Here is an 11,894-nt window from a genome sequence, read left to right on the forward strand (position 1 = left end):
GGCATGCAGGTACAGCAGGCGGTGAAAAAGGCGAATGGTCTGCTGGCATTCATAGCAAGAGGATTCGAGTACAGGAGCAGGGAGGTACTACTGCAGTTGTACAAGGTCTTGGTGAGACCACAGCTGGAGCATTGTGTGCAGTTTTGGTCCCCTAATCTGAGGAAAGACATCCTTGCCATAGAGGGAGTACAAAGAAGGTTCACCAGATTGATTCCTGGGATGGCAGGACTTTCATATGATGAAAGACTGGATCGACGAGGTTTATACTCGTTGGAATTTAGAAGGTTGAGGGGGTGTCTTATTGAAACGTATAAAATCCTAAAGGGATTGGACAGTCTAGATGCAGGAAGATTGTTCCCGATGTTGGGGAAGTCCAGAACGAGGGGTCACAGTTTGAGGATAAAGGGGAAGCGTTTTAGGACCGAGATTAGGAGAAACTTCTTCACACAGAGAGTGGTGAATCTGTGGAATTCTCTGCCACAGGAGACAGTTGAGGCCAGTTCATTGGCTATATTTAAGAGGGAGTTAGATATGGCCCTTGTGGCTAAAGGGATCGGGGGTATGGAGGGAAGGCTGGTACAGGGTTCTGAGTTGGATAATCAGCCATGATCATACTGAATAGCGGTGCTGGCTCGAAGGGCTGAGTGGCCTACCCCTGCACCTATTTTCTGTGTTTGTATGTTTCTATGTTTGCATATTGTCGAGTGATTAGTGTAGGGCTAAATTCGGGTAATCAGGGTTGTTGGTTTTAGCTAGTGTGGTGCAGCTCGAAGGGCCAAATCGAAGCTCCATCTCCAGACCAATCATAGAATTCTGTTTTGTTTTTCCGCTCTTATTTCCTTGACAGGAGCTAGGAAGTATTTTTGCTTAATTGTTCTGCTTAATCCTTAGATATTCATCTTCCACCGCTGTCTACGAGCATTTCATCTCAATTGCTTTCTCGTGTCCACCACAAAGTTAGATCTCTCAAACAACACCTTCCAAGCCCTGGTAAACGCTTTTACCTGCACCAGGTAATTAACACTCACACCTCTGCTGCTGAACACATTCTATGATCCGTTACTTTCACTCATTCCAATCTAAGGCTTCTTACACATTTAACTTGTCAAATCCGCCAAGCAGTTTCTCAGACTCTTCACTCTCTCAGCTATTTCCAAATAAATGATAGACAAGATATTGATTGGAAAGTAATGGATGAATATATTTAACATGAAGCAGAGATTATATGTAAGAGGTAAGTCTCCTTTATCAAATTGATGTTATTATCTCGATTGGAAGGGAGCTGACTGTGCCCTCCTGCTCATAATACAGAAGAGTAGACTTCACATTCAATAGCCGGGTTGTCCTTCCGGTAGACTCGATACCGACACTCTCGGGGATTGAACAATGCAGCACAATCTTCTGAGTAGCCTCTGGGTGTGGGATACCTAGGGAACAGATCAAAAATCATCCTATCATCAATATATCAGATCTTCACAATCACAGGATGGATGGATATGGAAGGAGGACATTCAGCCAATCTCTGTGCTAGTTAAGCGCAGCGCAGCAAGACACCAAAATCGTCCTCTCAATAATCCCCTGACTGATTCCCTTCAAACAATGTACATAGACCTGCTTTGAATCAGTCTGCACCCCAGTCCAGTCCATACCCGAGACGCTCGCTGCATAACTGCGGGCTCTCTTGTGGCCTCGTCACACAACCTCATGCTATACCCTCGGTACATGTATCTTCTTCACTTCAGAAAAGGAAAGTTTTTTTTTCCACTTTATCTCGATCCAACATCTATCATCACACTTCCAAACAGAACAGCCTCTTCTTTTGCCGTGCAAACATAAATTTCTGACCCCGAACAAACTAATGGAATCATTTGGATCATCCAATCCTCCCCATATCACATAAAAATGGCCTTTGTACCTGGAAACATTGTGAGCACTATCGGCCAGTAAGCATTTACATGTTTCACATGGAAAGTCTTGAATCAGGAACTCAGATTCAGGTGATCAGAAGGGCCATTAAGGACTGCAATGTCTTCACCCAGAAATTCTCTACACCATACGCTCAGTCGTTGAACACCAAACCCAACAGACATATTTAAGGGATGAATGGATATCAGGATAGGACAGGTGTTGCTGTACAGGATCGGCTGTAATTGCTTCATCCCACTCTGACAACTCCTGAATGTGTAGCTGGAGAATGATAGCAATGGGCCAGAGAAGGGCACAACGCGCCGGAGGTTCTTTCACCAGGCTTTCTCGGGAGTTGTTCCTTCCCTGGCATCAGGAGCCACCCAGCGGAACTCAGTGATCTAGACCACTTGTCGGTGACGGTCCATGTGCGCTGAACAGCGCAGGACTACTTACGTCGAACAGCAGCTGGTAGCATCAATATTGCAGCTGCATCTCATGCAAACGGGGTCTATCCATGTCTCTCCCACTGGGTGCAACGCCCCGTCGTATGGGTCAATGCAGCTGTTCTGTTCCAATGTTCCTGTAGGTGATAAAAATAGGTCTTAGCGTTCTTAGGCTCTGGGGTTAACTCAATGCCCACGCAACGTAAAATGATCCATTTTCCCCTCTGGAGAGGGGCGGGTTCCCCACTCCGGTTGTAGACCTGCAGGCGAGACGTGAGATCAACCGCTCAGTCACACCCGCTACTTGTCTACGTCGCCAGTCTCAACACCCGGACTCAACACCAAGCTCCCAGCACCAACTGAGAACGGATGTTTGCAGTTCACTCCCGGCTTTCCACCACTCACTGGGGGTCTAAGCATACACCGTTAACCAATGGTTTTACCGTGAATACCTGGGCCAGCTTGAAGCCCAGTCCTCATCCAAGCTGCAGGTGCTGGAACGAATCAATGAAGTGGAGTGGGGGGTGTATGGCTGACGAATTCGGTGATATAGCCCACTGTACATTGAACCTTTGTTTCTGGCGATGTTGAAGGGTGGCATAATGCAAGGCAGTTCAGCTGCCGCCTATGGCAACTTAACAAAACGATACGTTCGCCCCACAGCCGATACTTGACCTATAGAGTCATTGCGATTTGAAGTGTTGACAGAGTTCATATTGGAAGCGACTCAGTCACCTGAGCGACACCCGGGGTCTTCGTTACTGATTTGGCTCAGGTTTGCTCACGTCAGGAATGTGGTCAGTCAACTTAGAAATAAAGAATGTGAAGTCAGGATAGGAATGTACTGTGTACCAGGGATTCCGGGACAGGTGAATGTAAACAAGTGTCGGGGGTTGGGGTTGGGAGGGCGCACCCAAAAGTGACGTGAAAAATAACTTAATCTCAAACATGATTTAATTGCCGGCCAGCAAACAGCTTGGGAAATATCCTCGTTCCAGCAGGGGAAGAATGGCTTCCGATTAGTGCAAAGAACGATCCCATACAAGCAAATCGTCGTCACCGGTCGATTTGCTTTCTCAATACCAGTTCAGGGTTACATATTGGTCAGAAGCGGATGCGGACGCACATAATTATGATGAAATCCTTCAGTGCACATGTGGACACCGTGTACTGTTGCAGCCCAAAGACGGCAGAGGAGCCCACCCCAAGCGAAGGACGAGTCAAAGGGTACATCCTCCAACACCCTCACGCTAACCCGACCGAGGTACAGGCGGGGAGCGAAACCCAGCGAGCGTTAGCGCTGCGCCAAGAGTATGATTACCGTTCAGTGGTATTCGTTGATGAAGAGTGCAAACGGATTCCGACAGCTGAGCGGCGAGCAGCAGCAGAGTGATACACAGTAGGAGTTTCTGCAGAGGAGGCAAGAGACAGACAGAGCTCAGAGCGATATAGCTAAATTACTAACACTATATCCTGGTTTGTTTAACCTCCGAGGAGTCAAATGGGGCAACTCAAAGTTCGTCATACAGTTTACCGAAGACGAGGTAAGTAGCCGCATGCACACAACTATCGCATACATACCATGATCGTCCCAAGACTGCTTCTCCACAGTGACAGAGGGACTATCATTTCTCTCTAGGGAGGCAAGTACAGCTTTTATTCTGCAGTTCCACTGCCACGCTGATCATTCAACTTTGGCTTTTATTGCGTGTGTAGTTTCTTAACAGCCCAATGACGACAGAGTGAAAGGTTCATGGCTGAATTACATTGGGGTCACCGGTGTGACATTCATGTGTGTATTTCTTGTCGTTGGGAGTAGGCAAGCTTCAGTCTCGGTTGGCAAATGGAAAATCGCATACCTTTCAGTACTGTGCAACAATTTTTTTGTCCTTCACATTCCTACTTAGTTTGGAAATATTACCCCTTTCCCATCAGTCAGGTTGTTCACATAGATTGTGACATTCCGGAAGGCGACCATACTTCCCCCGTGGGACCCCACGAATCACAAGGCGATCCATGTGTTCCTATTGATTGATTTCTACCGGTAAAGCAAGCGGGGTGGAGGGAACGGATAGAAAGATTGGGTCCGAATTTTGGACAGGGTTGGCGGGGGGTGGGGGGCGCGGGGATCGTCTCTAAGCACAGAGCTCAACATATAGGCCTGACTGAATATTATATTGGCTATTCGTACAGATAGGGAACCAATGGTAATCTCCAAACACAGGTAGGTTGAGGTAAAGTCGTGTCCTGTTTAAACATAGAACATAGAATAGTACAGCACAGTACAGGCCCTTTGGCCCACAATGTTGTACAGACCCTCAAACCCTGCCTCCCATATAAGCCCCCAACTTAACTTCCTCCATATAGCTGTCTCGTAGTCTCTTAAACCTCACTAGTGTATCTGCCTCCACCACTGACTCAGGCAGTGCATTCCATGCACCAACCACTCTCTGAGTAAAAAACCTTCCTCTAATATCCCCCTTGAACTTCCCACCCCTTACCTTAAACCCATGTCCTCTTGTGTTGAGCAGTGGTGCCCTGGGGAAGAGGTGCTGGCTGTCCACTCTATCTAATCCTCTTATTATCTTGTACACCTCTATCATGTCTCCTCTCATCCTCCTTCTCTCCAAAGAGTAAAGCCCTAGCTCCCTTAATCTCTGATCATAATGCATACTCTCTAAACCAGGCAGCATCCTGGTAAATCTCCTCTGTACCTTTTCCAATGCTTCCACATCCTTCCTATAGTGAGGCAACCAGAACTGGACACAGTACTCCAAGTGCGGCCTAACCAGAGTTTTATAGAGCTGCATCATTACATCGCGACTGTTAAACTCTATCCCTCGACTTATGAAAGCTAACACCTCATAAGCTTTCTTAACTACCCTATCTACCTGTGAGGCAACTTTCAGGGATCTGTGGACATGTACCCCCAGATCCCTCTGCTCCTCCACACTACCAAGTATCCTGCCATTTACTTTGTACTCTGCCTTGGAGTTTGTCCTTCCAAAGTGTACCACCTCACACTTCTCCGGGTTGAACTCCATCTGCCACTTCTCAGCCCACTTCTGCATCCTATCAATGTCTCTCTGCAATCTTTGACAATCCTCTACACTACCTACAACACCACCAACCTTTGTGTCGTCTGCAAACTTGCCAACCCACCCTTCTTCCCCCATCTGTTAGATATTGGAACACCAACAGAGCCTCGGCGGAGCAACTGTACACGAACAATTCAGTCATTCTGACACGATAACACCCACCAAGGCACTGACTTATATAGGCATAGAAGGCGGGAAACATGTGCCTGCGACAATTAACTTGCCAAGAGGAAACCAAACAGACAAGGGATTAACGACTCTAATTAAGATATTGATTAGCATGCACAGGTGCTCAAAAACCCAAGGAACTAAACTCTCTGTGGCAAGCACCAAGGTTCATCAGACCGGCACTGCACAGAATAAATTTCGCATCCCCAGTGTCTAATACAACTTTAATATATCTTCTCAATTCGTGTCTCCGTACTGTAATTTATGAAGGCCGGTGTTGCAAAATGGCTCTTTACCACGCTATCAAACTGAGAAGCCACTTTCAACGAATTATGTATTGTGAATTATGAATCCTGTAAATGACATTCCTCCAACAATGTACCTAATTCTATTTTGATTCTTTTTCCGCGACAGTTCATTCCATTTGCGTGGAGGGTTTGGGAGTAGCTGACACACACAAAGTGGTGGAAGAACTCAGCTAGCCAGGTAGCATCTGTGGAAAGGAATGAACAGTTGACATTTTGGGAAGAGACCCTTCTTCAGGTCAGCCAATCACTGTTTCCTTTGGTGGGTGGGAGAGCCGCTGAAGACAAATGGGATGAGAGACGTCCAGTATAGAAAACCGATGACTCTTGAAATCACTCTGATGTCTAAACATTGTGCTAAACTGGCTCCAGAAATGTCCCAGGATAGAAACAAAAATCTGTGGCAAAAAGAAACTCCTCCCTCTCAAGTCTTACCCAGTTCCTACTGCAGATAAATTAATCGGAACTGTTTGCCAAGTTCAAGTACCTCTGGGGTGCAAGCAATATTTCCCGGCAGTTATGCTGTAGGAAATAATTAAACAGATAATGTTTCAGTTGCCAGCTGTGCTGAGGGTGGTGGTGTTTGCGACCAATTGAATAAACCGACCTCATCCAGGTCGATGTTATTGGAATCACTGGTTTTCGGGAACTCACGGGGCACTCTGCCCAGTCTCCTGCGGAATGGATTGGCAGCCAGTCAAGAGCAGGTTAGCTGTCTTCATAATTACGGGGAATCATGGCTCCCAAATCGAGCAGATGATTATCCCAGGTAGCCGAGTTTGCTTATTTTACCTTCGTTCAACGTTCCTACTCTCCACTCTCACATGGTCCGATCTGCCATCATATCTCCCTTATTGACTTTGCCTGTCACCTACTATCCTTCGTCAGCACTCTTCCACTTTCCTTTCACACCTTGCACCTTCATATTTTTAGATTTGCTTCACTTTCATATCAGTCACCATGCCATTTCAACCCACCTTCACACTTCTATCTGGAGTCTATTTACCCTACACTCTCAGTTCTCTGTAGGGTGTCGACCCTATCAGCTGTTATCCGTTTGCCTGTACAGACGCTGCTCGACCTGCTGAGTGCACCAACAGGGCAGTTTTCCTTCCGCATTGCAGTATCTGCATTCTCCCCCTTCTCCTTTTTAATCACATCACCGGGTGATAACTTGATGTGCTCAGGGCTGAATAACAAATTCCTTGGGTGTGCATTCCCTGCGGTGGTAGGTGGACTCGTCTCAGTCACGGCCATTAACTGCAGCTCCAACTCCACTCCCTCTGGCAGTGTGGGGTAAGACAGAGTTGAAATCAGACCCATCTCTCTCAGCAACCAAAATCTCAACTTTCAGGTGGTTGTGATTGCGGGAGAATATACGGGCATACTTACTTCAAAACATTCCTCCACCACCCATCCCAACACTTCACCACCACCTTCCAAACTGCACACTCCAGATAGTTAGAGGGAAATGTTTGTGTAAAGTGAAAGATGTCCGGGTTACAAACAATATTTCATATTTCTCAGCAGATGTGCTGTTCCCATTATCAGTTTGGCCACAGAACAACACCGTCAAGAGCAATGTGCCACTTTTAATAAGCAGCCACTTGGAGATAAAATGATCAATCGACGATTAACAACACAAGAGGTTCTGCAGATCCTGGACATCCACAGTAACATAGTCATAGTCATAGTCATACTTTATTAATCCCGGGGGAAGTTGGTTTTCATTACAGTTGCTCCATAAATAATAAATAGTCATAGAACCATAAATAGTTAAATAGTAATATGTAAATTATGAAATAAGTCCAGGACCAGCCTATTGGTTCAAGGTGTCTGACCCTCCAAGGGAGGAGTTGTAAAGTTTGATGGCCACAGGCAGGAATGACTTCCTATGATGCTCTGCGTTGCATCTCGGTGGGATGAGTCTCTGGCTGAATGTACTCCTGTGCTCACCCAGTACATTATGTAGTGGATGGGAGACATTGTCCAAGATGGCATGCAACTGAGACAGCATCCTCTATTCAGACACCACCGTGAGAGAGACCAGTTCCATCCCCACAACATCACTGGCCTTACGAATGAGTTTGTTGATTCTGTTGGTGTCTGCCACCATCAGCCTGCTGCCCCAGCACACAATAGCAAACATGATAGCACTGGCCACCACAGACTCGTAGAACAGATAGCACTGGCCACCACAGACTCGTAGAACACATACGAAATGCTGCAGATCAGGCAGCATCCATGCAGAGGTATAACAAATGAACATTCTGGGCTGTGACACTTAATCAGGACTGGAAAGGAAGGGGTAAGGAACCAGAACAAGAATGTGGTGGTGGTTGGCTGGGCGAGCTATGATGGGTGGGTAGAGAAGCGAAAGAGTTTAAGCTAGAAGGTGAATGATGGAACAAGTTACGTGGGAGAGAGGGATGAAGTGAGAAGGTGAGAGATCAGTACAAAAGAAAAATGGACACTTCCACTGACGAAGAAGGAACCTGATTGGAGTGGACAGTAGACAATGGCAGAAAGGGAAGGAACAGGGCATCAGGAGTTTAGTTCAAGTAAATGGCTAGATTAGAACTACCTTATATTTTATCTCTCTCATTTTCAATTGACTCATTAATTACACAAATGACTTCAAATGGTTTTCAGAGAACACCGTCCTGCCTGGTTTACCGCACTGGGCAAGAGTGAAGGCATGACATAGAAACATAGAAAATAGGTGCAGGAGTAGGCCATTCGGCCCTTCGAGCCTGCACCGCCATTTATTATGATCATGGCTGATCATCCAACTCAGAACCCCGCCCCAGCCTTCCCTCCATACCCCTTGACCCCCGTAGCCACAAGGGCCATATCTAACTCCCTCTTAAATATAGCCAATGAACTGGCCTCAACAGTTTCCTGTGGCAGAGAATTCCACAGATTCACCACTCTCTGTGTGAAGAAGTTTTTCCTAATCTCGGTCCTAAAAGGCTTCCCCTCTATCCTCAAACTGTGATCCCTCGTTTTGGACTTCCCCAACATCGGGAACAATCTTCCTGCATCTAGCCTGTCCAATCCCTTTAGGATCTTATACGTTTCAATCAGATCCCCCCTCAATCTTCTAAATTCCAACGAGTACAAGCCCAGTTCATCCAGTCTTTCTTCATATGAAAGTCCTGCCATCCCAGGAATCAATCTGGTGAACCTTCTTTGTACTCCCTCTATGGCAAAGATGTCTTTCCTCAGATTAGGGGACCAAAACTGCACACAATACTCCAGGTGTGGTCTCACCAAGGCCTTGTACAACTGCAGTAGTACCTCCCTGCTCCTGTACTCGAATCCTCTCACTATAAATGCCAGCATACCATTCGTCTTTTTCACCGCCTGCTGTACCTGCATGCCCACTTTCAATGACTGGTGTATAATGACACCCAGGTCTCGTTGCACCTCCCCTTTTCCTAATCGGCCACCATTCAGATAATAATCTGTTTTCCTATTTTTGCCACCAAAGTGGATAACTTCACATTTATCCACATTAAATTGCAGCTGCCATGAATTTGCCCACTCACCCAACCTATCCAAGTCACCCTGCATCCTCTTAGCATCCTCACTGCTAACACTGCCACCCAGCTTCGTGTCATCCGCAAACTTGGAGATACTGCATTTAATTCCCTCATCCAAGTCATTAATATATATTGTAAACAACTGGGGTCCCAGCACTGAGCCTTGCGGTACCCCACTAGTCACCGCCTGCCATTCTGAAAAGGTCCCGTTTATTCCCACTCTTTGCTTCCTGTCTGCTAACCAATTCTCCACCCACATCAATACCTTACCCCCAATACCGTGTGTTTAAGTTTGCACACTAATCTCCTGTGTGGGACCTTGTCAAAAGCCTTTTGAAAATCCAAATATACCACATCCACTGGTTCTCCCCTATCCACTCTACTAGTTACATCCTCAAAAAATTCTATGAGATTCGTCAGACATGATTTTCCTTTCACAAATCCATGCTGACTTTGTCCGATCATTTCACCGCTTTCCAAATGTGCTGTTATCACATCCTTGATAACTGACTCCAGCAGTTTCCCCACCACCGACGTTAGGCTAACCGGCCTATAATTCCCCGGTTTCTCTCTCCCTCCTTTTTTAAAAAGTGGGGTTACATTAGCCACCCTCCAATCCTCAGGAACTAGTCCAGAATCTAACGAGTTTTGAAAAATTATCACTAATGCATCCATTATTTCTTGGGCTACTTCCTTAAGCACTCTGGGATGCAGACCATCTGGCCCTGGGGATTTATCTGCCTTCAATCCCTTCAATTTACCTAACACCACTTCCCTACTAACATGTATTTCGCTCAGTTCCTCCATCTCACTGGACCCTCTGTCCCTTACTATTTCTGGAAGATTATTTATGTCCTCCTTAGTGAAGACAGAACCAAAGTAATTATTCAATTGGTCTGCCATGTCCTTGCTCCCCATAATCAATTCACCTGTTTCTGTCTGCAGGGGACCTACATTTGTCTTTACCAGTCTTTTCCTTTTTACATATCTATAAAAGCTTTTACAGTCCGTTTTTATGTTCCCTGCCAGTTTTCTCTCATAATCTTTTTTCCCCTTCCTAATTAAGCCCTTTGTCCTCCTCTGCTGAACTCTGAATTTCTCCCAGTCCTCAGGTGAGCCACTTTCTCTGGCTAATTTGTATGCTTCTTCTTTGGAATTGATACTGTCCCTAATTTCTCTTGTCAGCCACGGGTGCACTACCTTCCTTGATTTATTCTTGACTGTGATATGACTGTGGAGAGAAAAACTGCTGCCTCACAGCTGCAGTAATATTTGTCAAATCCTAACCCTGGTTCCATTTGTGGAGACTCTGCATATTTTTATAGAAATCATAGAACTCTACAGCACACTACAGGCCCTTCGGCCCGCAATCTTGTGCCGACCATACAACCTAATCTGGAAACTGCCTAGAATTGTCGAGAACTGCTTTTCCCTCAATTTTTCTGAGGTCTATGTACCTATCTAAGAGTCTCTTTAAAGACAGTATTATATCCTTCTGATGACCAGAACTGTACATAATACTTCAAGTGGGGTCTAACTAAGGTCTTATATAGTTTTAACATTAACTCACGGCTCCCGAACTCAATTCTACTGTTGATGAAGGCCAAAGACATCACAGCAAAGGCCTTCTTAACAACACTGTCAACCTGCTCAGCAGCTTTGAGTGCACTATAGGCACGGACCTGCACACTGGCTGATCCTCCGCACTGCCAAGAGTCTTACCATTACCATTATTCTCTGCCTTCAAGTTTGACCTCCCAAAATGAACCACTGCACACTTATCTGGGTTGAACTCCATCTGCTACTTCTCTGCCCATTTCTGCATCCTATCGATGTCTTGCTCTAACTTCTGAAAACCTTCTTCACTATCTACAACACCCCTAACTTTAGAGTCATCAGCAAACTTACTAACCCACCATTCTACTTCCGCATCCAGGGCATTTACAAAAATCACCAAGAGGAGGGGTCCCAGAACGATCACAGCAAATTACCACTGGTCACCGATTTCCATGCTGAATACGAGAAATTACAACCACCCTTTGCCTTCTGTGAGCAAGCCAATTCTAAATCCACAAAGCAAGGACTCCTTGTATCCCATGCCTCACCATTTTCTAAATGAGGCGTGGATGGGGAACCTTATCAAATGCCTTACTGAAATCCCGTGGCTGGACACTAGTGCTCCAGATTTTACTCACGTCTCCAACATGAACAGGCTGGGATCTGATGTGAATGTTTGGGAATAAAATAGGATTGAAGTAAGATTAAAATTGCCCCTTTATCTTTGACACAGACGTGGAGGTTCTGTCCCTCTGCTCTTCCTCAAAAACAGTACTCCATATCCCATTTCATTATAATATGCCATTTTTACACATATACACAAATCGTCGTGTAATGGAGGCCAATATAATCATTCTTTCTAACAATTGC

The 11,894-nt window shown here is 45.8% G+C and overlaps 1 protein-coding gene and 1 long non-coding RNA gene across 2 annotated transcripts; one reads left to right on the plus strand and one right to left on the minus strand.

Moving 5' to 3' along the window:
• Positions 1 to 1,176: 1,176 nt before the first annotated feature.
• On the minus strand, positions 1,177 to 4,088 carry LOC134351010 (beta-microseminoprotein-like). The gene is made up of 4 exons (XM_063056972.1): positions 3,933 to 4,088; positions 3,673 to 3,760; positions 2,362 to 2,488; positions 1,177 to 1,427 (listed from the first exon to the last, which is right to left on the minus strand). Exons 1-4 carry the CDS (start codon positions 3,978 to 3,980, stop codon positions 1,301 to 1,303), a joined length of 390 nt encoding a protein of 129 aa, XP_062913042.1. The 5' UTR covers positions 3,981 to 4,088; the 3' UTR covers positions 1,177 to 1,300.
• On the plus strand, positions 3,757 to 7,841 carry LOC134351012 (uncharacterized). The gene is made up of 3 exons (XR_010019046.1): positions 3,757 to 3,895; positions 6,032 to 6,160; positions 7,453 to 7,841. It is a non-coding gene; the product is annotated as an uncharacterized LOC134351012 (long non-coding RNA).
• The last annotated feature ends 4,053 nt before the right edge of the window (positions 7,842 to 11,894 follow it).

The sequence above is a fragment of the Mobula hypostoma genome, chromosome 8, assembly GCF_963921235.1.
Source record: "Mobula hypostoma chromosome 8, sMobHyp1.1, whole genome shotgun sequence".
Classification (NCBI taxonomy): Eukaryota; Metazoa; Chordata; class Chondrichthyes; order Myliobatiformes; family Myliobatidae; genus Mobula; species Mobula hypostoma.

Coding starts and splice junctions, on each gene's coding strand:
- LOC134351010 (XM_063056972.1), bottom strand. CDS start 3,980: ATGATAGTCCCTCTGTCACTGTGGAGAAGCAGTCTTGGGACGATCATG. Junction 3,761..3,932: donor GCAGTCTTGGGACGATCATG/GTATGTATGCGA, acceptor CCTCCTCTGCAG/AAACTCCTACTGTGTATCAC. Junction 1,428..2,361: donor GCTACCAGCTGCTGTTCGAC/GTAAGTAGTCCT, acceptor TCTGTTCCCTAG/GTATCCCACACCCAGAGGCT.